This window comes from Arabidopsis thaliana, chromosome 5, assembly GCF_000001735.4.
Source record: "Arabidopsis thaliana chromosome 5, partial sequence".
Lineage (NCBI taxonomy): Eukaryota > Viridiplantae > Streptophyta > Magnoliopsida > Brassicales > Brassicaceae > Arabidopsis > Arabidopsis thaliana.
In genome coordinates, this window is record NC_003076.8 from 20140094 (window position 1) to 20165738 (window position 25645).

Sequence of the window (25645 nt, forward strand, 5' to 3'; positions counted from 1 at the left end):
TAAATTAGATTTTATGTATTGGTAAAAAAATCAAGTGCAATTTGTTTTCGAAATTCAATTTCATTGATAAAAAAACATCATGTTTGTTATTTTACAAAATATTTTATTACAAATTTACAATACATATTATATTGTTTAGATGTAAAATTTCTCATATTTACATTCGCTTTAGTTAGACCCCAAATCCCTAGACATGACCAGCATCATTATTCCTAAATACACCAATCGTTGCACACATTCATTATTCCTAAATACACCCATCGTTGCACAATTCATTATTCTTAAATAAACCAAATTATCCGTTTCACTTCTTAAATTCTAAGAAATATTTATCGTTAAATATTTCTCCGTTAAAGATCCAGTACAAGTACTGCCAAAATCCAAGGATGAAGACTGTATTTTTATGATTTTGTCAATTTACTCTCTTAATTAAGATATTAATCGAATCTATACACTGAAAATAACTAAACTATGAGTAATAAAATATCTCATTTGACTCTTTATGTCATGCAACGCGTTATCCTAATGAATAAAGTTCCAAATGCCGCAAATTGAACATTAATTATAGGATCGTGGTAGGACTTAATTAATTTTTAGGGTTGATTAGTATACTTAGTTAGCACTTAATTCAGCACTATAGCTTTGAAGGTTGACATTTTACGACTTTTCATGCGTGTAATTCTGTTTCTTAATTATGTTTATAAGTTGTCGTAATAACTTAATTATACTTTTTTCCAGTTTCAAACAAGTTGCAAATACTATACTGTATGTTCATATACGTCTTATACTTCTCCAGTTCCCCCTATGTTCATTGGTTTGACCATAAAATTCAAATTCATTTAGCCAACCTAGCTAGGTGCATTCAAATACTGAGGGACAAATTCAACGTTTACTTATATAATATGATATGAATGTAAATATCATTAGAAAATGAAGTGTTTTGGTTTTACATAATGTCAACCTTCTATATTTGTGTTTTGCCAAACATGGAAAAAAAAATACAATGGTCACATGGATCTTTTGACGAAGAAGCAACCCTAGTTATTCACATTAGGTTAATGAATTTCTTCCATGTCCTTTTTTGGCGATAATTGTATTATGGAATATGCCTACATATCAATGGTCTTTAATTAAGATTATTGTAGCAGGAGTTGCTTGTTGCTAATGAATTATATTGCTCATTTCCTTCCATATGTGATATACAGTGGCTTGAGCCACTAGCTTTTGCAGGATGGGCGGTGAATATGTGTACCTAGATTTGTTCAGACAATAAGAGAGTCTCAAATATAGAACATATTGGTTGTGAGGCTGAGTCGGGTCTGCATGGATCGTCTAATCAACTTGTAGTAATCACAATTCACAAGGAAGTGGTTTTGGTTTTCATCATAAGTAGAGAAAAGACAACAGTGAGTTGCAATCTGCATACCCCATGAAGCAAGCCAAACTATAGTCGGTAGTCTATTCATTTGACAAATCTACATCTTGAAAGCAAGACTCATCAGTGATCAAACCAATATTTGGCCGCTTCCCGTGACCACAATGCTTCCCAGTTCCCACGTAAAGCTGGAAGCGAAGAAGGAGTTTTCTTGACCATCAACAGTCCAAGTATACTAGTCTAGTTCCCAAGAACAACCGTGACTTGAACTTTTGTTAGGTAGATATATAGGCCAAGAAGCAGATCTGTTCTTGGCGCATAATAGAATTTCTATTTTTGAGGGCCATAAGCCCATAATCCATTAGCATCAACAACTCGTGAGTGAATGGGAAGTCCCAATAGACGTTTCTATCTTGTCCTAACTATTTGATGAGTCTAAGCATCGTGCCAGATGCTTGCATTCCGACAATTACCCACATTGGATCAAACAAACATCTCAGCAAGTAGGCGAAGCTTAAGGAGAGTTTTTCCAATTCCATGAATCATTTAACCCCTTTTTCTACCATCAAAAACTTAAATTTCAATATATATTTATGAATTTTGACCCAAAAAAAATATACATATTTATGAATAAAGTGTTGTTTTATACCTTGTGAGAGAAGAACCAACCCTTTTAACGTGTAAGCTATTGGCCTTGTACTTCTGCATGTCGCAGCTACACAGTAAAGCAACCAAAAAAAGCTATGAGTATAGTTGCTTAAGACCCAAGTATGTGGAGAGGTGTCATAATAGCGATTTCAAATCATAACTACCAACGTTGCTGGTGTCCATTTACAGAGATCACTTTTCATTTTACTATGGTATATTGTTTCTCTCCGTAGTAGCCTTTGTTGCTGGCACAGCGACTTAAGACGAACTGGGACATTCATATACTAAGATAGGTTATTCCTTAATTTGTGTTGTGTTTTAGCATATTCTGATTTCTTTTTTCCCCTTTGTTTAATGATTTTATTGAGGTAACGCAAGGACCAAGAAAAGGAAATGGGATAAACTGATGATAGATTTGTTTAAGACAAGCAAGTAGAGGTACAATATTTTGGTATGAGATTGTCTCACACCAATAAACTACAAAGAAATAGAAACTTTTATTGGAGGGAAGAGAGTGCATGGAACTTGTGTTCTTGGAGACGTTGGCGAGAACACATATTTTCACTAAGGAGCCTGGAAAGGCTTGAAATCCTTGAGACTTTGTATGAGTCCTTGCACTGATCCGGCTGCAGCAACGAGGGACACAATGAAACAAGTCCAACTCAAGATTTTTAACCAAGTCCAAGTGAAAGAGAATTTCGGTATCTTCTTCTGAGCAATATGCATCTCAATGGGAAAGTAAACAGTCAAAGGCCAGAAGGAAGCTGCTCCAATAAGACCCAAGAAATCGTTGAAGAAAGGGAAGATCATGGCTACAACCGCGGTGACCACAACATATGAAGTCCTCCATACCAATCTGAGGAAGTTGATACTAAAATCACCACAGCAAGGGACATGGATTTTGTATTCTCCTGTAATAAACTTGTTATCAGGCCAACGTTTCGCGCTCTGGCTCTCTACGAACTGAAAAATTGGTTGACAAAAGACTTGGTAGGCGCCGATAAGGTGCACGGCGATGCAGACATTGGCAAAGTCGATTAGCCAGAATGGCTCATAGAAACCAAAACCAGTTAGGAAATTTCCAGGAGCATCATTTCCAAAGGCAGCGTAACCAACACAACCGCATAACATGTAGAAGAAGGTTGTTGTGGAGACACCCACAAGGCTTGCTCTTTTCATGGCTTTGTTCTCCGATGGAGGACCTGCTTTCAAGGTGTCCTGCCATGGTTTAGAGAAATATACAATTGTTAATAGTTTAGTAGAGATAGACAAACAAAACAATAGAAGCTAAACCAAACTTAACAGAAACTCTTTTTTTTTTTTTTTTTTAACATGAGTTATCTGGATTGTGGTGAACTCTTATTAATTCATCCTAATCTTTTAAATTGTTTTCAATATTGAAATGATTTCAAATTGAATAAGTTTCCTAATAGACTGTCTCCTCTCAAAAGTAACTCTATGTCTTTAATGGGTAGGTCCATGCAGTGACGTTTACTTTGCGACCAGACGGCACACAATTCAATTTTTTGGGACTCTCTCTTATTGCTGTCTCCCTAACTCCTACTATCATTAAGTCAACCCTCAACATGTAACATGCTTACAAAATATCAGTAGGACATTAATAGTGACTTGCCTGTATTTCAATGAGAACAGTTGAGTATGCGTAGGCAAATGCAATGTCCCCAATCGCTTGGAACGTTCTCCATATTTTCTCGGCACCCGATACATCAATCCCGACCGTAACTCCTGTCAGTGTTGTTCTTACGTGCTCACCGCCACCTTTATTTGTACGTTCTTCAAAACCATTAGGTCACACTCTTTAAGAAGATGTATAATTGTAAGAATAGGAATGTATATTTTATTTACCCGCCGCTTTGGCGATGGAGAGACCAACACCGATGGAGGCATAACAAAAGGACATTACGGCCGCAAGAATGGAGAGCCAAGAGAGGTTATGGAAATTTGGGATTTGGCTAAGAATAATTTGGATGATTGCAAATATGATCATGAAGGGAGTGTTTGAAGTGGCACATTTAACATTATGCCCATTTTTGTGGAAACAATTCGACCTCTTCACTGCCCTGTTTCAATGAATCCTTACATCGTCAGTCTAATGCTTTTTTTCCTATATTGAAACAATTCATTCATATAATAGTTATAATTTTTTTTTGTGTGTGCAAAAGAATAGTTATAAAATTTAACATTCATATTTTATCAATATAATTTTAACATAATTAACCAAAATAAAAATTTATTTTTCAGAATTCGACAATCATCATAGATCAAACTCGATTATTGATTGTTTTATTTTTTTCTGAAATTGTTTCATTCGACATTCCATTAGATCCAATATAAGTTAGCCCATTAAATCGAATAACTAACACATGCCAAAGAAAAAAAGATTTATGGAATTTTATATAGCATATTGCTGCCTATCATCATAGACATAGCACTTTGTCTTCAAATGTAGTAGTGTAAATTAATAAAATCAGGCATTTGTTGTCCAGCCTTAAGACTTAATAAACATGCTTGATAATAAGTTAAGGAAAAGGAGAGTTTGCTATTATTGACTTTGACTATTTAACAAATGATAATAAAATATTTATCATAAAAGAGAAGTAAATAAAAAAAAAGAAAATAAAAAGAAAACTTACACCATGCTAATTGAAGCTGTGATTGTGTAGCCGATTGTTATTCCAATCAGATTCCCGTATTGAGCCAATCCACATAATTGCACTTTTCTTCCTCCTGTTTATCTTTTAACATCAATATATATCTATAGAATATCGTTGTTATATACATAAATCATCAATTCTACAACTAAACATCTCTAATAAACAAAAACTGTCACATGAAGTCAAGTTGACGCTTTTGTACAAGAGTGTTGAAATGTGACCGACCACAACACGACATTTTCCAAGAGATACTATTCAGATATTGAATTTTAGAAGCTGTCTTTATCAAAATATTTGTTAGTTCTTAGATTTTTCGTGTCTACGATTTCTTAATTTAAAATCTTAAAGTTAAGGGGAGGGTATCTTTTGATAGTTAAAAGGGAAGAGAATAATAAGTGTGGTGAGGACAAAGAGAAAACTCCAAGAGACTATGATGCTGAAAGAATGAATTATAACTTCACATGGGATCACTACAAAAAAAATATCATTTTAAATCACTTATATTGAATATTTGTATTACTTATAATTGATGTAAAGAAATTTTACATCACTTAAATAAACGATTCGTATCTTGTTGATGCAAATAATTTACATCGATTTATTAACAACTGATGCAACTTCACATAATATTTGCATCGCTTGTTATAACTGATGTTTAATTTGAATCGGTTATAAAAACTGACGTGATATTTACATCATGTCAATTTTAAGACCAACTTCACATAATATTTACTACAAAACAGCATGTGTATATATAACACAGGAATATATATTGAAATGTAATCTTTTAGTATTTTTAGAGCGAGTTTAAACTAGAAGTTCATGAAACTTAATACTACTTGTCATAAAGGTTCTTCAGAGTGATTGACCAACAAAAAAGAAGAAGAAGATAGATAGCGAATCTGACCTAGATAGGATCGGACAACTTCCATGTAGGTGTAGTTGCGTTTGCCGGTAACAGGGTCAGGGGAACGGTAACAATCGGCAAGCATGGTTGATGTAAAATATGTTATGAAAGAAAAAGCCATTAGTACGGCGGGTCCTGCCACCCATCCAAGTTGTGCGATTGCCCACGCCAAAGACAACACTCCCGACCCTATCACGGCCGTTATTATGTGTGCACTCCCGGTCATCCATGTCCCTATACAATTCAATTAACCACACAAACTCTATGTTATTTAGGATGCAATTACTGCAAACGCTAATTTTGCGTTTATGTCCGCATTAACACGTAGAAAAAAAAAACAAGTTTACGCCTATAAAAGATAGAATATTCGCAATTACTAAAAAATATTTTCAGTGTACACTTAAACGTCAAACGGAAACAAATTCTCGTCTTTTATTAATGTTTCACGCTTGCGTCTAGAATTGTTTAACGTGCTAAAATAAATCTTCTTTGAAACATAATCATAATTTTGCATGCCAACACATACAATACAATGGACTAGCTGAGACTTATTTACTTGCCCGTTATATATACACATCTATGTGATCATGCTGTCTGAATCATAGCGTATATAAGATTTAGAGAGATAACGATGAGTTACCAGTTCTTTTGTCGCGGCCATCCTCGTCAAAGTTTTTGTTAGTATCGCCAATTTCATGCTCCGGGAAGCTCTGTTCAACGAACATGCTCTTCTTCTTCTCCATCTATCGATTGTTTTTGAGCTTAGCTATGATAAAATAAGAAGAAGAGGCCAAAGGTAGTATGTATGGAGTGTCAAGGACTCTTCTCCACTTAAATAGACACACCACATTTCACACCTAATCCCTTTCTCTCTTTTATTTTATTTTAAATGTCATCTTTTATATTGTAGTGTTCATTTTTCACACCTTTCATTATTGTCTGTCTCTGTAATTAATATATTTATTATTTTACGTTATGATTTTATGAATGAGATTCATTAATGTCGAATAGATTGCTTCGATCGATTATATATATTGGATAGGCTCAGACCCATTTGTTGAAAGTTGACTACTGTTGGTGTTTATTTTGATTATAATTTACTGAGAGTGATAAATTAAATTAACTTTTCTTTGTGGATGGGTGGGAGAATAATTATTGACACACTATCAGTGGCTCTCCTCTGTAGTTTCCTGGATCTTAGGTTACAAGGTCCACCACTTATCATTTTATTCATTTCTTGATTCCACACATACACATAATATGAAATTTTCAATTCCTATTCCTTTCTAATTCATTTTACTACTACGCGTACGGATTCATATATACATAAATACATATTTTAAAAAAAAAAACATATTTGTAAAACATTTTAACCCATGATACAGAAACATATATAAGACAAAAATACATCTTATGAATCTATATATCAACATGAACCAAGTTTTATGATATTTTGTTCACCAAACCGAATCGTATGTAGTACATAAACAAAATGTCTCTGTATTTGAAGAACTTTTTAACTATAACGACAAGAGCGTGTGCCAATAACAGAAGGGACTTTAGTGGGCGATTAATCTCGTTCATAGATTTTGGCTTTTGATTTTTCAACCAAACTTCGAGCCAATTACGGTTTTTCGTTTTATATTCCTGTTGAATAAGGTTGACGATAGTTGAATTTTCAACGATTCTATTACTATCAAATATTTTTTTCTTTCCACTATGTTAGACCATGTTCTTGATGTTTTATCACGCGGTCTTGACATCAAATTCTGATAAGAGAGTCGACCAATTACAAAGCCCGTTTTTGGTATATTTCATAGCAAATATAAAAGTTGTTTATTTATACCAAAGTTAAAAGAGAATAAGCTAATTAAGTTTTCAAAGTCTTGTTACACAAGATAACATTATTTCTTTGATTTCAATTCATATTTGTTTTCATCGGTTTAGCCAGTCACTACAAAAAAGTGATCATTTTATATCATTTATTTTAAATATTTGTATTACTTATAATTGATGTAAAAGAAAATTACATCATTTAAATAAATGATTTATATACTGTTGATGTAAATAATTTACATCATTTAAAATAAATATTTGCATCGATTATTATAACCGATGTTATTATGTATCATTTGCAAATAGATGATGTTAATTTTGCATCGATTAATAAAAATGATGTTAGTATTTGTTTCGATTATTGTAAGTGATGTTAAATATTTGTATTGATTGTAAATTACTGATGTAAAGATTAATGTCAGTTTTAATAAATGATTCAAATAATTGTATCATTTAAAATAATGGATGTTAATTTTTTTTTGTCAAATACTGAATAACCGATTGAATTAATTTTAGTTTTCATAAATATTTTTTAATAATTGTTTTATTTTCAATAATCACTAATTATAAATAAAATAATACAAAAAATCTTAAATTCATTGAAGAAATTAAACCACGTACATAGTTCAAAAGTAAAATACTACAAATTAAACTTCAAAACTATAAACTACTTTTGTTCTTTGATTCTCTTGTAATCACACAGAGACATACCACATATGTCTCCATAATTTTCCTCACGGTCATCTTCCTTACAAGATATCTAAGCATCAAAAAAATGTTTTCATTGTGCTTAATGTTTTTAACCTTCTCATGATCTCTTTGTGGCTTCTCATGATTTTACCCTGAAGATTGTACACCGTTGGCGTTTTCTTGCGATATCTTCCCTGGTTTTCTTAATTAGGGGAGAGACCGAAAGAACTTGTGTCTCCGACTTCTTAACCGATTACACGAACGTAGGTTCGGTTTACCTTTGGCGACATAGTTTTTGTTTCATTATTTTGGTGTTTTGTTCTTCTAGGGAAGAAGAGATGATGAAAAGAAGAAGAAGTTATATTAAAAAGAAAAAGAAAAATCTATCATATTAGCAAAGGAAACGTAGATTTATAGAGATATTAGGGAAGTTAGGATTCTAGGAAGATTTCATAATCGTGGGGAAAAAAGTAAATGGATATTCTGTTTCCAAAAGAATATTAGACTACAAAAGTTATTAAAGATGGCAATTAAAAAAAATGAAGTGATGTAAAATCATAAAAGAAATGATGCTAATTAAATTAACTTAAGAATCGATAAAAAAAAAATGATGTAGTTGATAAATTATTTATTGGCATCACTTTTTTATTGATGTAAAATATATATCATTTTTTAAGTGATGTTAATTAAATTAATAAACATATCAGTTATTTAAGTGATGTAAATTTATATATTTATATCAATATGTAAAAGTGATACAAACTAACTTAGATTTGCATCAGTTTTAATTAATTGATGCGACACAAATTAATAACAGCATCAGCTATTGTAACTGATGTTACATTTTAATATTTGCATCAATTATTAATAAGTAATTTAAAATAATATCATTTAATTTTGTGATTCAATATAAATGATTCAATTCGACTTTTTCTTTGTAGTGAGTTACAATGGTATCACGTTTTAATCTATCAGAAATTTTAAAAATCAATTATTCGATGATCATATTTCTTTATAAAAAAAGGTTAGATTTCAACCCCAAAAAACATATGTTATTCAGAAAAGACAAAACAAAAGCTACATACATTTCAGTGTATATTTATGGAAAAAAAAAATATCAAAATTTCCTTCCACTTGCAGTTGAACTCTGAAGTATCTACTCAAAAAAAAAAAAAAAAAAAAAAAAGTATCTACTCACCACAACAAAGCAAATTTCTGAGAATCCAATGTTTTTGTAGAGCGACCGGTCAATTAAGTGTTGGTAAGAACTAAAAACATGTAATTAATGTGCTTAATTTGTAAATATTATTCCGCACCCAATTTATAACAATCGAGCTTATGTTAAAGCGATGATTAGCTGGTTGTTTGGGTTCTCAGTGACTAAGCAGAAGCAATAAATTAATGTATAGAAAAACTGAACTAAGAAAAGTAAAATATGCAAGTAAATAAATAAATAATGAGGAAATTAAACACTTGTCAAAACTCAACAAATGACTAAGAATACAAGAAAAACTTCGAGCATGATGACGATCAGTCGTAAGAAAACAAAACTAATGTATCCAATTAATGTAGTATCCAACGAATGTTATGTAAGACATAGTTTCAAGGGTTTACCATTTTTGCTTAAGTTACTAAGTTCATATTTTAAACATTTTCTAGCTAACACCCGTTTGGTAGATTAAGACAATCTAGTTTTTGTTGGAAATTAACATCATTTTAAAGGTATTTAAATATTTAAGGAGAGAGATCATATACGTTTCACCTCTCGAATTCATTTTCATCTTTATAATATGGTATTGTATTTACTATCTATGGTTTCTAAATTTTTTTGAATATTTAATCACTTCGGATAAGAAACGATCATACATTAGAGTTTGGTATAAAAAACCGTATGCAAATAGTTCATATTGATTTGGCGGTTTTCTCGACATATTTACACATATACCTTAGCCAAAATGGTCTTTTCATTTTCAAACAACCTTTTCTTTTCAAATCCTATTAATCCTCCTACTTCTTCATCACCATATTTGAATCAAAACTATCTAACTTCTAATGTAATAATTGTTCAAGAAAAATATAAATATAAACATTTCACTTTTTTGTATTTTATTAATATAATTTAAACCATTCATCGACATTAAAAAAAAAAAGAAAAAACTAACACATAACGAGTTTACAAATATAAATTATCAATAAAAGTCTCATCGTCAATCCCACCAAAGACGAAGAAGGGTTATCTCCACTCAAACATGTGTCATGCAATTGAAAACGATAAAAATACGTACTGTGGGAATAAAGTGATACGTTTTTCCGGCATTTTTTGCAACATAACTCCAGTTTTAGACATCAATTTTTCTTTGACGAAAAAACAAAAAAACATCAATTTTTCATTGACGAAAAAAAAAAAAGACATCAATTTCATTTTTTTTCTAACCATGATAAAACTACTACAAAACAAGTTAAAAGGGATACGATGTACATCAAACTCATAAGCTTGCGAAAATTATCAATAAAAAGTGATCCAAGAAGATAAAATTATGATAATCCACATGTGATTGCTAACAAATTGAAGATTCGATTACTTGAAATAGAAGCTAAAAGCCAATCCCAATTTTCCAAGGAACAAATCTTCTTTGATTTTTTTGGGTAAATCGTTGAACCAACGACACATAAGTAAAGAGAATCTGCATATAAGGTAGAAGAAAGTCATCGAATCTACAACACTAACTCTTGCAATAATTATTTAATACTAAAAGAAAATACGTACTGACAAAACCGTGACATAAACCAGATATATTGGATGGCAAATTTGGATCTCATCCAAACTTGAAAACTGCCAAAACATACTGGAAAACGAAATAAAATAGAGAGAATATCCGGTAGGAGATATTTTTAAAATTTTCACATTAATTAACTTTTTTGCGTTTTCTTTTTTTTTGTTACTGGAATTTTATTAATCAAGCCAAACATGTTTACAAAACCGGATAAACCGGAAACTTAGCCAGAGACTTTAACAGGAAACAGAGCCCGACTTTAACGGGAGACAAAGCCGGCGAACAACAAGATGTCCCCGGAAACAAAAGCTCAAACGAGAGAAACAAACGAGGGAGACATAACCCTAAAGTACAGGGAACCAACTTACAACCAAAAAAATTAGCTCACTAAGAGAAGTCTACAACCAATGCACTAAACATGACCACATGTTCCAAAGAGAAGCCTACTAAACCTTCCTATAGAAACTGTGAACGCCAGATAGCATCAGGAAGACCAGATAAGACACAACACCAAAGCCTAACCAATCGCAACACCGACAAGGAAGGCAAAAGGCTTCACCCGATACCAAGGAATCATGAACCACTAGAGCCAAGTCACACCATAGCAGACGGAGATAAAGAGACAGGCTAGGAACAAGGAGAAAACCTTGTGATTCGGCTTGAGACAAGTCAAAGAAGACCAACAGCTCTTACACGCGGACACTCGTCGACCCAGTTTCAGCCATCTACCAACAAAAAACTGGTAACCTCCTCGCAAGAGAAGAACATGTGATCGTTCCACTGTGACGCCTGTAGCCCAACTTCAAACCTCAAAGAAGCTAGAAAGGAGCTTGTAGATGACGCTGCAACGAAACACCATCCAAAAGACAAGCACAACCCGTAACCTAGCCAAAAACAAAACCACCAAACGCCCAAGAGGACCCAGCAAAGCAGAAGAGCAAAGGACATAAAGGCAATTCCATAACCAGAGAGAAACTGACTTGCGCAAAACACAAACCAAGAAGGATCTCTGAGCTTAGCTAATTCAATTGGTTAAACGCAACAAAACAAACCTAAAACTAGGAAAATTAACACAAACGAGCCAAGACTTAGCAAAACCAAGGACAAACTATGAGCAGAGACTAAATTACCCAACCAAAGGCAACCTAATATTAGCCTAAGACAGAATCGAGACTACATAGCTTCCACTAGATCAGGTATGTATAAGATGAAGAAACCAAACCTCCATCTCCAAAAACAACTGCCGTAACAGTGAAGAACCACACGGGCTCCGACAAAAACACCAACCACCCACGGAGAACCAAGCGACACCATCACTAGAACGGAACCAACCTTCCAATCGAAGCACAACCATCTAGAATCTCGTCTTTAATCCGCCATAGGAGGAGCCAGAGAAGACCCAAAACAAAGGAAAAGCAAATAAAAGACAAACAGACACACCCTCTCTGACTCCGGCCAAGGGCACCAGATAATCAGAAAGGTAACGTCAGAAATTTGAGAAGAAAAGTTTGGTGGTGGCTAGACCTAAAAAAATCGCCTCTCAAAGGCCGTAGAGCCAAACCTTTTTATGTTATAGAAAACTTTTTTGCGTTACATTGATATTAAAATTCTTCTAAACGAAACAATATAAATTAATTTACTCATGATTTGTTAGAAATATTTTTTATTTTTATTTTGTGTACATGACGTGGATAACTAATTAAGGTTAGAAAACAAAATCCAACAATCTGATAACAATTAGTCACTAAATATTCGGAGTAATGACTAATGACCTCCGCTCTTATCCAAAATACTGATTAGTGTCTGTTTTAAATGATCCTACCTTATAAAAACGACGACACATCTCTCTCTCGTCTTCTTCTTCCTCTAAACCTGTGAAAAACTTTGGATCAATCAACAATGGCGGATCTCTCTCTTCCTCCCGATTCCCTCTTCCTCGGCTTCGACAGCTCTACCCAGTACGTCCCCCTTCCTTTACTATTGTTGCTATCTCTCTGATTTGATCACAATCAGTCTTCGATCATTTTGAAATTCGTTAGTTTGGTCGATCTGAATCTTGTTTGTTTCCATTGAAAGGTCAATGAAAGCAACTGTGTTGGATTCGAACCTGAACATTATCAAAACCGAACTCGTTCATTTCGATTCTGATCTTCCTCAATACAAAACCAAAGACGGGGTTTACAGAGACACTACTGTAAACGGAAGAATCGTATCTCCAACTCTCATGTGGGTCGAAGCATTTGATCTCATTCTCCAGAAGCTCTCTAACGCCAATTTCGATTTCGCCAAAGTTATCGCTGTTTCAGGCAGCGGGCAACAACACGGTAGTGTGTATTGGTCAAAAGGTAGTTCTGAGGTATTGAGATCATTGGATTCAAAGAGATCATTGAAAGAACAACTCGAAAACGCTTTTTCGGTTAAGGAATCTCCTATATGGATGGATAGTAGTACTACATTGCAATGTAAAGAGATTGAGAATGCTGTTGGTGGAGCTATGGAGTTGTCGAAGATCACTGGCTCTCGTGCTTATGAGCGGTTTACTGGTCCGCAGATACGGAAGCTTTTTATGACTCAGGGGGAGGTGTATAAGAGCACGGAGAGGATTTCGCTTGTTAGCTCTTTTATGGCGTCTTTGTTGGTTGGAGATTATGCTTGTATTGATGAAACTGATGCTGCTGGGATGAATTTGATGGATATTGAGAAACGTTGTTGGTCTAAAGCTGCGTTAGAGGTTTGTTGTGGGTGACTTTGAGGATGTAGTTAGATATTTAAAAATGGTTGTTTGTTGATAGGTTTTGTTTGCAGGCTACAGCGACAGGTTTGGAGGAGAAACTTGGGAAGTTAGCTCCAGCTTATGCTACTGCTGGTTCTATTTCTCAGTATTTTGTTCAGAGGTTAGTATCGATTGTGATCAGGATGGATATGATATGCACTTTCACATGTCAGATTCAGAGATTCTTTTGGTTATGTTGCAGGTTCGGTTTTGAAAAGAACTGTGTGGTTGTGCAGTGGTCGGGAGATAATCCTAATAGCTTGGCAGGTACATATTCAACAACATAAGCTTGGGGAGAAGTTCCTATGCATTTTCAAATTGTTATTGACTTGGGCTTTTGAGTAGCAACTGCGACATTTATGATGAAATGGAGAGTGTATCTTGCGACTGGATTCTGTCTGTGTTTGTATATGAATTACAAGGTACCAATGAGGCTATACCATGTCATGCAGGTCTAACTCTTAGTACTCCTGGAGATCTGGCGATCAGTCTTGGAACCAGTGACACGGCAAGGCTCTTGATTCTTGTCGAGCTTGCTAGTTAGTTAATCCAGATATAGACTAGTGTTCTTACCATTTCACATGTCGAACATTATAAACTCTTACAGGTATTTGGGATTACCAAAGAACTTCAACCCAGTCTTGAGGGTCATGTGTTACCTAATCCTGTGGACCCTGAGAGTTATATGGTGATGTTGGTTTACAAGAATGCTTCTCTCACCCGGGAAGGTACTCATGACTGCAAACTCCCACTCTTATCTGTTCTTATGTGCTTTGTTTGATCCTCAGAGACAATCAAGAATGTGAATTTCCATTTCAGAAATTCGTGACCGTTGTGCTGAGGGATCTTGGGATGTTTTTAATAAGTATTTGCAGCAAACACAGCCACTAAACAGTAAGTTGCTATTTCATTATCCTTCAGGTGTCCATCTATAATATATTCAGATTCTTTGTTTTCTAAATACACTACTGGATCCATTAGATGGGAAACTCGGCTTCTACTACACTGAAAATGAAATTCTGCCCCCACTTCCCGGTATTTGCTTGAGTTATTCTCCTTTCCATGCTATTGGCCTCAGCAACATGCTGTAAGTTTGCTTTACTAATGCTTTTCTCAATGCTTAGTTGGCTCTCATCGTTACATTCTTGAGAACTTCTCTGGTGAGTCTCTTGAGGGTGTGAAGGAACAAGAGGTCGGTGAGTTCGACCCTCCCTCAGAGGTAAGCAAGCTTATACACTGTTCTCTATAACATCCACAGGGCAATTACATAGTTCGATTTCATCCCAATGTATTGTTTGCTGTCAGGTTAGGGCATTGATTGAAGGTCAGTTTCTTTCAAAGCGGGCTCATACTGAGAGATTTGGTATGCCCTCCCCTCCCCTCCGAATAATAGCAACCGGAGGTGCATCTGCTAACGAGAATATCTTGAGTCTGATCTCAGCAATCTTCGGATGTGATGTATATACTGTCCAAAGGCCTGGTAACTCTTGAAACATACAAAACAAGTTGCGGCTTATACTTGCTTGATCTCCTTTATAGATTGAACAAAGTGTTTGTTTGTATGCAACAGATTCAGCATCACTTGGAGCTGCACTAAGAGCTGCTCATGGCTGGCTCTGCAACAAAAAAGGAAGCTTTGTACCAATCTCAAATCTCTACGAAGGGAAATTGGAAACAACATCTCTGAACTGCAAGCTCAAGGTAAAAGCAGGAGACGCGAACATTGCTTCCACCTATGGTTTGTTGATGAAGAAGAGGATGGAAATAGAGAACAAGCTTGTGGAGAAGTTAGGCCACTTCTGAGAAGAAAAAAACTCACTACTCAATAATTCAAATAACTTAAAGAGTTGAAAGAATAACAAGTTCTATCTACTAAAACTAAAAGACAAGTTTGCTTGTTGCTCAAAATAAAAGCAGAATACGATCTTACGATCTCTGAGTAACAAATGATTCGTAAGACATTGCTCTTAATCTAGTTTATGTCATACACTTAAATCATTGAGAGACTTACATACAATGAGACACAAACAAAATCAGAAGAGGCCATAAATTGTTAGTAGTCTTCAAAGAGTGAGAAAGAAAAAAAGAACATAAACACGACAAAAATGATCTGCAGAAGAAATGATATAAAGATTTTACATTTCTGGTTGAAAAAATTCAAAGAACAAAAAAAAAGCTAAATCTTCATCTCCTTCTTCCCCATTCGCAAATGTCACTCCAAAAACAAAAAAGTAGATTTTTTTTTTATTTTTTTTAGTCAAATTAAAATATAGAAATCAATTATGCCTGGCTCCAACCTGTCTGCCTTTTTCACATAGGAACGACCCAAATCTCTTTTCTCAGTCACTGTCGCGTACATCATCAATGTCGAGAGTACAGAGAATGTTGTCTTAATCAAGCACTGACAGTCCGGTACTTTGTTCCGCTCGCCGCCGCCGATGATGGATTACGGCGGCGGCGGCGGCGAATCGCGGTTGCTTCTCAGGTTCTCTGTTCAAATGGGTGTTGAGATGGAAAGAGAAGAACGGATTTGATATAAAAGCAACGGCTAAAGATAAGAAGAGAGAGAGATCATTGGAAGATGAGAAGGCATTTTCAAAGTTGCAAACTTTTGGTGTTGGTTCAGTTTTTTTTTTTTTTCCTTCGTTTTTGCTTTACGGTTCGAGACACCGTTTTGTCTCCCCAAGGAAAAAAAAATATTGGTTACATATTTCAAAGTTTTGTAGTCTCTTTACGGTAAACAGAAAATTAAAATTTCATGCCACGAGAGAGAGAGGGGTATATTTAATGCAAACTTAAATTTGATCTGTATCAGCCTAAAATTAGAATTAGCTCTAACCTAGTCTCTCAACTTGGAGAAAAAACAAACCTAGTCTGAATCTCACAAGTCAGTCATAAATTTTGTGATCTAATGGAAAATAAACTTTTTTAAAGTGGTGTTTTGTTCATATAAAATACAACTCTTCAATGACACTAATGTTGTTACACTTTTAAGTTTTGGACCAATTTAATCGTTTATGTGTACATCAATAAGATTGCAAAAGACACTTTTAAGTTGAGATTGTTTTCTTTCTCCTCAAACGACAAATATCATCAATGGGATTATGGTAAAAAGTTTGCTCCCAAGCTTCAATTCACACATAAGAATTGAGTGTAAGGGAGCAATACAAACAAAGTTAAATGGAAATTTAAGGAGCAAACTACTAACAATGGTAAGTTAAATGGAAATTTAAGTTGAAAATAGTTACTAGGGGATAATTTAGCTCAAATTATAGCGATGGGAACCACGGGGAAGGTTGTGCTATGACTTAAAGAGACACTATTCAAAAGTTTACAAGGTTTGAGGAGTTGAATGCTAAACTTGACAAGTTCTTGAAATTGAGTCAAATACCAATTCTTGGTTTAGAAGGATACAAAATGGTACAAAAGATATCAAGGATGAGCATTTGAGGAAAAACAAGAGAATTCAACGAACACCTACCATTTCTTACTAGAGAAACATAGTTAAAATCTTCTACATCAACTTAGGATACTAAATGTGAGGAACTAACACGAAATCTTTGGCCAAATACATCCATTCAGTCCCAAAATATCATTATTTTGATCAAACTCAAGGGGACTCAAATTTCAAGGCCAAAGGAGCTCATCTACTCAATCTCTCAAGGAAAACATGTTAAAATTTATGCTTCAACAAGTGCTAGAAGGATAAACCAAGAGCAATTTGGACATTAACAAAGTGTATGAAGTTTAAAACGATTATGTGAAATCAATTGAATAACAAGTGTCTAAAGCCGCATCAACATCTAAGAGTTCAATGGTTATACCAGATAAACATGTCTTAGTCTAATGGATCATTGCAATGAAATCTTTTGTGGCAATGGGAAAGATCAAGATTTAAGAGTTCTGAGAAGTTGGAGGAAGTCGCTTGTGAAAAAGAAGAATAATCATATAGGATAAACCACACTGAACTATCAAAAGTGGTTTAAGATCTACATATATAGTCGAAATTAGTAGGTATTAGTAAGTAGATTTTATTAATATATTTTTATCCAACTTATACTGAATAATTTGGTTTCTAGAGGTTCTTGCAAAAATTGACCAAAGGATAACTGAGTCTTAGAACTCGTTTGTAAGCTTTCTATGAAGCATCACGCCCAATACTTTGAGTTATATTTGGTCTGGTTGATGAGCATTGTAATAGTATATGATATTAATCATATCTTAAAGAATTGATTTTTTAATGTCTTTTAATTGTTCATACAAATTAAAGTATCCTACTCAAATATAGATTTTTCAACACTAGTCACCATCTATTAAAAAAAATCAATTGTCGATCCAACATAAATCCAGCATTACTTCCCATGACTTCTTTTGATGAAGTCACAATGTTTTAACTTCACTAGGTGATCAATTTGAAATCAAACCGCAAAATTCATGTGAGTTATCTCTCTAGCCTCTAGGTAATTAAAAGCTCTTTTCATAGCCAATGCAAAATCCTATATATTCCTAGTTAAACAAACAAAGATTCAAACTTACTCTTTTCATAAGAGGGTCATATCATTTAATTTGATTTTACAAACAGTAACCGTATATTTCTTTTTCTTGATAATCAGAAAGAGTCATAGTGATCAAAGTAGTTTTTATACCAATCTTGTTCAATTTTTAGTCAATATAGTTATCATATCTTAAGAAAAATAGAGAGCAAAACATGTAACATAGTAGTTTGTGCTATTGTCGTCGTTCTATCATTATACATATTCAAACTAGCGTAATACTTGATAAATTTTTTTTTACTATTTTTAACTTCGATATAATCAAATAATGTTTCCAACAAACATCTTGTTACTAACATATAACAAAATATTAGTAATTAAATATTTACAAAATAGTAATATATATCAAAAATATCAATTTACCATATTTGAATGCACTATTTAAAACCTACGAAACATGGCTTACACTTACGGATATGAACCACTAAGAATCTCGTTTTGAGTTTTGTAGTATTGATGGATCTGTCTTTTTTCCTATGAAGCTTATTCCCATTTCAGGTTTTGAAGTAATCTTGATATTCCATTGAAATTGATCAATGTTCTTTTCTTGTCTTTATACCCATTTCTTACTTTCTTTTATCCTCATTGATGTAATGTCCACTTATTTCACAAAAGAAATAAAGAAATTAAAAAGTGAGGAGAAGACTTTACAATTTTGGAGTTGCATCGACGAATCGTATTCGTCTCGTGGACCCTTGAAGCAACTTAGTAGAATTATATACTCACCACGATTCATTTTCAAGAATCCAAATCAATGATCAGCTATTCAAGTACAATAATCATTAACCCTAGGCCAGAGACATTAACCCGACCCAATTTTTTCGGTTTTTGGTACAAACCCGTTTGTTTTGGTTCAATTTGGAGAGATTGAAATTTTTGTTCGGAAACCGACCTGATCCAATCCAACCCGATTAGATATCCGAAATATATTTTTGTTTCGAAAACAAAATATATACCAAAATTTAACCAATTTAAACCAAGATTCTAAGATAGCCGATAAAGGGTGAATTTGCAGGAATCTTTGACAATAATGGTCACACTCCACTCCAACTTGAAGAATTAAGCTAATTTAAAATGGTCACCCTCCTCTAAAATCTTTCACTATATTTTGTCATATGTCTTATTCATATCTATATTCACTGTCCTTACTTTTATTTTTATTTACGGGACTTATTCGTTGGGAGACCAAAAAACATTTCCTACACTATTAGAATATGTTGAACAGAAAAAACAAAGACTATTAGAATATTATCCAAAATTAGTCTCTTCTATATAAATATCAATCGGGTTTCCGAAATAAATTTTGAAAATACCATTTTAACCTCAAGCAGATAATAGTTTTGAGAATATTTTACATTGGAAAATCACATTTTTAATCTTTAAAATGTCATTAGACAGCATTTTAAACCTCGAAGAATTTCATTAAAACTTTAAACCACCAAAATAATTTTACTAACACTTTAAACCTTTAAACTATCTTTTCTGTTTGCACCGTCATAAAAATGACGGAATCATTAATTTTTGTTTGTTTAATATAAATTCATTTAATTAAGTTAATAAGTTATTTTATTTGTTTATAGTGCAAACAGAGATATATCGGTCAAAATTATGTCATTCGCCAAAAGTATTCTTCAAAATTACATATCTTTTTCCCATGTAGCATCTCATCCAATTTCCGTTCTAGAAAATTGTTAACCAAAGAGCAAAGATCTCATTTAAGTGTCGTCCAAAACTGTTATTACAACGAAGCTATCATACGATGTGTGCATTCACTTCTTATGAGAAAATTGGCTGATTATCGTCCAAAATTTCTTTACATCCATCAGATTTTGATGACAAACATAAATTCTGAAAACACCTTATAGCAACAACCTTGATTCCTTTTATCTGTATATATCTTTCTATTTTTCCTCTAAACCATAAATTCCGAAAACATAAATATGTATATATCTTTCATATTTCCTCTAAACCATAAATTCATATTCTTTTGTCTTGAGTAAAATTTTTCATCCTGATATACTTCTTTCTATTTTTGATTTATTGTTGATATCTTGTCATGATTTATTGTTGATATCTTGTCATGAGTCGCGTTACATATTCTATAAAAGATCACCCCCAACAATCATGACTACCGGTTATCATAATCATTGGTAAGTTCAAGAAAATACAATGGAAGCATTATATTTGCAAAGACACAAAAATCTATAGTAGACTTTACATTTCTCATCAAAAATTACATAATGCTTCGCAAATTTATATTAATCAATGAGATAAAACTACCATAGCCCGACCTAAATCCATATCTATTAATAGCAATTAATATTTGATTGATTAAGAAGCGATACAACTCGTATATATATCACTACCAAATGCTTACTAGAAAGTTTCAAACCATTTCAAATATTATATTGAAAGCACAAAATAAAAATGAGTCTCTTGCTTTCTTCTTTGTCCCTTTGTTGATATATAGAGACAAATATGACGATGCGACTACCCGAACAAATCTTACGTATTCTGTATTCGAATCATACTGATAAATATATATTTATTTATTTTTATAAATACACATGTGTTTAGATATCCCCTATAATTACTTTATCCCTTTTCTAGGTTTTAAAAAATGTAAATCAAGAATCCACTTCCATGCCATGCAATCGAAAAAGAAGTTCCACTCACCGATGAATAAAGAGGAATGACGAATCAAAAGTCCACAAGGAATAAAGAGCTTGTGAATTATAATGATTCATTTGTGGGTCTACATATATAGACATTCAGATTCTATGCGTTATTTTGAAGCAGCTAATAAATTATAGTCTGAATGATGATCTTCCATAATATTCTTTCTTTCTTTTTTGACAAAAATTCCATACTATATATTCTTGTTTATATGATGATCTGAATTGGGAGAATTAAAACCGGAAATAACCAAAGTCTTTAAAGGATAGATGTTAAAATACATTGAAGTATTAAAAGACTATATATATAAGCAGTTTCTTCTATGATATATATTTAAATACATGATATCTTTAGAAGTTATACGAACTGTTTGCTACACCTCTTCACCAAGAAAGCATGACTAGAGTCTTGTTTGCGTGAGATGATCTGACACTATTGAATCCTTAATCTTGGTCGTAGGTTTGGAGGTCATGTCGGGTCCTCCTTGAGGCGTTGCGTCGATCAGAAGCTGAACAACTTCGTTCATGGTAGGACGGATTGTTGGAGTTCTACTTGTACAGCGGATAGCCACACGCAAGGCGTTGATCATGTCTGCTTTCGATGATTCTGATAATCTCTTGTCTAGTGTCTCAATCAATCCTTCTTTTGTGTCAATCTTTGTTGACACCCAGTTCACTATGTTTTTGTTCTCCCCGAAACACGAATCCACCGGTTTCTTCCCCGTGATCAGCTCCATCAACACAACCCCGAAACTGTACACGTCGCATTTGATCGTTGCTTTGGACGAGTACGCATATTCTGCCATTTCCAAAATGTATATCATCATTTAGTTAGTAAGGAAAAAGAAATTGAACTACATGTTACAAAAAAAACTCACTCATATGAACTTTTAGAATTGTTGAAAAAGGATGAAAATAAATTTATCGAATTTAGCGAAATCATTAGCATTTGTGACAATAAACAAAATACCATTTTCTAAGTTGTTTCAATGCATTGTAATGTTTCATAATATAAGGTTTATATATCATCACCTGGGGCCAAGTAACCATAGGTGCCAGCCATAACGGTTGTGGTTGAATCTTTGCCTCTAGCTTGTAACACCTTTGCAATGCCAAAGTCCGCAACTTTAGGCTGATAGTTAACATCCAACAAGATGTTTGTCGATTTGATATCGCGATGAATGATTGGTGGGGAGAGATCATGGTGAAGGTAAGCCAATCCTTGAGCTACTCCAACCGCGATTTGATGACGAGTACGCCACTCAAGATGAACAAAGCCTTTGTGAAGAGCGTCCCATAAGTTACCATTAGGCATGTACTCATATACCAAAAGACTACAATCCAAACTTGAGAAATAGCTGAAGAGTTTCACAATGTTCTTATGGCGAATGCTCCCGAGGGTCTCAACTTCGGTTTTCAACTCCTTGTTCAAATGCATTTTGTCTTCAGAAGCTGAGTCTTTGTTGCTTTGGCTCCATAGTTTCTTCACCGCAACTACTTCACCGGATTTAAGCTCTACTCTATAGACAGTACCCGAACCACCATGACCTACGATGTTCTTGTCCACAAGAGATTCAAGAATCTCCCTTTGGTCGAAACTTATGCGGTGGAAACTCTTGACGTCGTAGGAGAAGAAAGAAGACGCTAAGGTCTCGTCTTGCTCTATCACTGCTCTGTTTTTACTCATCCGTTGTCTCAAGTAAAACATGATGACCCCTAGGACTAGGATGAAAACTGAGACAAGTATTGCCCAGATGGAGCTCAACTTCTTCTTGCCGTGAGGCTCTTGACACATCGGAAACTTCAAATCTGATGAACCAGCAGTTGGTGGAATACAGAGATTAGGGTTATCCGAAAAGCTTTCTACAAGACCTCCTCTTATCAATGAGACGGGGATAGGACCAGAGAGCCGGTTGCTGGAGAAATTAATCGAGGTTGGGAGCAACTCGGAGAGGTTTTCAGGTATTCTTCCAGTGAGGAGATTACTGGACAGATCAAGAACGTTGAGAGATTTGAGATTAGAAAGTGAATCAGGTATAGAAGAATCGAGGTGGTTGCCTTGCAGTACAAGTAAGTTCAGTTTCCTAAGTCTTCCGACTTCTGAAGGTATTGGACCAGACAGTTGATTGTTGCTGAGGTCAAGCTTCACAAGATTGGTGGAGTGAGAGAGCTCATGAGGTATAACACCGGAGATTCTGTTACTCTGCATAAACAGCTCTGACAAATTCCAAGCGTTTCCGATCGCATTAGGTATTGGACCAGACAAGGAGTTGTAAGCCAAGTCGATGATGGAGACATGAGGCAGAGACATAACTCCTTGAGGTATGGTTCCAACAAGGCGGTTGCTCGCAACACGGAACCGTATGAGGGTCTTGCAGCTCCCATAAGTCTCAGGGATCGAACCAGTGAACCGGTTTTGTAGTACAAGAAAGTACAAAAGCTTACCGGATTTGCAAACGTGAGCCGGAAGAGGACCAGAAAGGCGGTTTTCGGAGACATCAAGAGCGATCATAGGCGAGGAAGAACCGAGATTTGGCGGGAGTTCACCGGTTAAGTAGTTGTCGTAGAGAGACAAGATCTTCAAGGTTTTTGAATTGCCAAGTGACTTAGGAATCTCACCTGTTAAGCTGTTGTTGTAGAGCTGAAGCACTCGGAGGTTTGGTAGACTGCAGATTGAATCCGGTATGCTTCCGGTTAACCTACTTACCGAGATATCGATATCCGTAAGATTCTTGAGATTACCGATTTCCTCCGGTATACTCCCGGTTAAGTGATAGTTATAGTAAAGCTCAAGCTGCCTTAGGTTGGAAAGGTTCCCTATTTCTTTTGGAATCTCACCGGAGAGGAAGTTTCCGCTAAGTTCAAGATCAACAAGAGAAGTCAAGTTCCCAATGGATCTTGGGATATTACCATGGAGCATACACGTCATCAAGAGCATGTGTGTGAGCTTTGTCAGCTTAGAGACAGAATCCGGTAGAGTCCATAGATCAAGCTCTGGATTCTCATTGAAATTGAGATACTCTAAGTCAGTGAGATTGAAGATAGAGAGAGGGAAGCTACCGGTGAAGTGGTTCCAAGACATGTCGATGACTCTTAAAGATTTCATCTGTGAGAAATCAGGGAGAGTTCCTTTGAGATATACAGAGCTCATGTTTAGGTCTCGAAGCAGAGAACAATTAGGGATGGTGTTGAGGAAGCTGCTACTTTTGTTGAGATGGTTGTGAGAGAGACGAAGTACACGGAGGTTTGGGAAGTAAGAGCAAACCCCATCAGGGAAAATCCCGGAGAGTGACAAACCGGAAAGATCAAGATCGGTGACTAGCCCTTGACCGTCACATCTTACGCCGGTGAAGTTACAGTAGTTGGTACCAACGTCATAGACATTCCAAGTGGACAAAGCGTCGCCGAAGAGAGAGTTCTTCATAAGTTTGAAGAATTGAGGTTGTTGGTTCGAACTCATCAAGCCCCATGATTGATTGCTGTTGAAGCAAAAGAAGAAGAAGAGAACAAAAAAGGGGAAATTTTTGAGACGCATTTCAGAGAAAGATCAAAAGTAACCTAGAGGAGCTAACTTAGGTTGCAAGAAAAGAGAGAGAAATTTTGTGTTTGGGAGAAAAAGAGAGGAAGAAGAAGCTAAAGTTTACAAGTTGAAAGACTGCAAATTGTTGATAGGCTTATAAAAACAAAAGAAGGGTTCATGTTTTTTGTACACGATCAGAATCAGATAGATGCAATTTACGAAAAAAGATAGTTTTAAATAATAATATCATTGGAGAAAAGGAACATACATATCTTTCTTTTTGCATAAAGAAGCTTTATGTTTATACCCACTAAGTTATTATAGAGAATAACTTAAGAGGTGTATGTATGTAGCCAACTTTATACCCTAGAAAGCTTTACTTTTGTTTTCTAATTTTTATCAGAAAAGAAGAGTTGAAATATCACTGAATCTGATACTAAAGAGTGCATGATCATCTGTCCAAGAACCTCGCTCTTGTCTCGACATGTTTTTTGCTTGTGCTTTTTTGGATGGACATTGGACACAACCATGCATGAGAGATTGCTATATTATATAAAACATTTTCTCGCCCTAATTATATTATATTTATTCCTCTCAAATAGATTTTGAGCTTTCTTCAAACATACGTATGTCCCATGGAATCGGAAATACGTACATTACATAAGTGAAGCGTTTGAAAATATTCAAATAATTCTCTGAAATTATATTAAATACAATTCGATCGTAGCAAACGCATTGTATTTATCAATTAAACAAATACAATATATTTATTTTCAAACAAGTAGAGAATATAAGTGGAAGAAAAAAAGTGTGGATCTGTCATGAAGAGCGAGTATAAACGTTTCTTCATTTCAAACTAGGAGGAGGAGAGTCGTCGGTATCTTTAAGCTCCATGAGGTCTGTCGACCCATGATGAAGATTGGACTTAATTTGGGCTTGGACCGTCACATATTTTACGTAAAATCCTTGTGTATATTGGGAGATATGCAAGTAGTGTACAGGTACTCCAAAGAATATCCGTCTTCGATTAGCATTTACCATGTACTCATAACACAATGAATGTATCAATGAGAGGAAGTAGGATTAGTTTTGCTCATTACAATCCCACTTCAATGGTACACAAGTACCTGCTCATTTACTCGACTCCGATTCATCATCCGACGTGAACTACACAATTTTTTATCGACCATTTTATTATTTATAAATAGCAAACTAATAA

At 34.5% G+C, this 25645-nt stretch overlaps 5 protein-coding genes across 6 annotated transcripts; 2 read left to right on the forward strand and 3 right to left on the reverse strand.

The window, feature by feature from the left end:
* Positions 1-2336: 2336 nt before the first annotated feature.
* AAP6 (amino acid permease 6) lies at positions 2337-6597 on the reverse strand. The gene is made up of 6 exons (NM_124341.4): positions 6246-6597; positions 5606-5839; positions 4678-4771; positions 3890-4104; positions 3657-3802; positions 2337-3241 (listed from the first exon to the last, which is right to left on the reverse strand). The coding sequence occupies exons 1-6, from the start codon at positions 6346-6348 to the stop codon at positions 2588-2590; spliced, it is 1446 nt and encodes a 481-aa protein (NP_199774.1). The 5' UTR covers positions 6349-6597; the 3' UTR covers positions 2337-2587.
* Positions 6598-11069: 4472 nt separating this feature from the next.
* Positions 11070-11749, forward strand: AT5G49640 (uncharacterized protein). Its single transcript, NM_124342.2, has one exon. It carries the CDS (start codon positions 11324-11326, stop codon positions 11534-11536), a length of 213 nt encoding a protein of 70 aa, NP_199775.1. The 5' UTR covers positions 11070-11323; the 3' UTR covers positions 11537-11749.
* AT5G49645 (uncharacterized protein) lies at positions 11070-11789 on the reverse strand. Its single transcript, NM_001349605.1, is given in 2 exon segments — positions 11070-11747; positions 11762-11789. The coding sequence occupies 1 exon segment, from the start codon at positions 11480-11482 to the stop codon at positions 11423-11425; it is 60 nt and encodes a 19-aa protein (NP_001336535.1). The 5' UTR covers positions 11483-11747; positions 11762-11789; the 3' UTR covers positions 11070-11422.
* Positions 11790-12637: 848 nt separating this feature from the next.
* On the forward strand, positions 12638-16520 carry XK-2 (xylulose kinase-2). 2 transcript variants are annotated; one of them, NM_124343.2, is made up of 11 exons: positions 12638-12863; positions 12982-13636; positions 13711-13799; positions 13881-13945; positions 14131-14186; positions 14286-14406; positions 14498-14572; positions 14660-14713; positions 14803-14897; positions 14984-15158; positions 15249-16520. In NM_124343.2, exons 1-11 carry the CDS (start codon positions 12805-12807, stop codon positions 15479-15481), a joined length of 1677 nt encoding a protein of 558 aa, NP_199776.1. In that variant the 5' UTR covers positions 12638-12804; the 3' UTR covers positions 15482-16520. The 2 variants fall into 2 exon arrangements, with proteins under 2 accessions (NP_199776.1, NP_974915.1); NM_203186.1 differs by having other exon boundaries at positions 12688-12863; positions 14989-15158; positions 15249-15675.
* Positions 16521-21046: 4526 nt separating this feature from the next.
* On the reverse strand, positions 21047-24636 carry XIP1 (Leucine-rich repeat transmembrane protein kinase family protein). Its single transcript, NM_124344.3, has 2 exons — positions 21939-24636; positions 21047-21705 (listed from the first exon to the last, which is right to left on the reverse strand). Exons 1-2 carry the CDS (start codon positions 24439-24441, stop codon positions 21308-21310), a joined length of 2901 nt encoding a protein of 966 aa, NP_199777.1. The 5' UTR covers positions 24442-24636; the 3' UTR covers positions 21047-21307.
* Between the last annotated feature and the right edge of the window lie 1009 nt (positions 24637-25645).

Coding starts and splice junctions, on each gene's coding strand:
- XK-2 (NM_124343.2), top strand. CDS start 12,805: ATGGCGGATCTCTCTCTTCCTCCCGATTCCCTCTTCCTCGGCTTCGAC. Junction 13,800..13,880: donor TCTCAGTATTTTGTTCAGAG/GTTAGTATCGAT, acceptor GTTATGTTGCAG/GTTCGGTTTTGAAAAGAACT. Junction 15,159..15,248: donor ATATACTGTCCAAAGGCCTG/GTAACTCTTGAA, acceptor TGTATGCAACAG/ATTCAGCATCACTTGGAGCT.
- AT5G49640 (NM_124342.2), top strand. CDS start 11,324: ATGACCACATGTTCCAAAGAGAAGCCTACTAAACCTTCCTATAGAAAC.
- XIP1 (NM_124344.3), bottom strand. CDS start 24,441: ATGCGTCTCAAAAATTTCCCCTTTTTTGTTCTCTTCTTCTTCTTTTGC. Junction 21,706..21,938: donor CTATGGTTACTTGGCCCCAG/GTGATGATATAT, acceptor TGGAAATGGCAG/AATATGCGTACTCGTCCAAA.
- AAP6 (NM_124341.4), bottom strand. CDS start 6,348: ATGGAGAAGAAGAAGAGCATGTTCGTTGAACAGAGCTTCCCGGAGCAT. Junction 5,840..6,245: donor TGGCCGCGACAAAAGAACTG/GTAACTCATCGT, acceptor TGAATTGTATAG/GGACATGGATGACCGGGAGT. Junction 4,105..4,677: donor ACAGCTTCAATTAGCATGGT/GTAAGTTTTCTT, acceptor TCATTGAAACAG/GGCAGTGAAGAGGTCGAATT.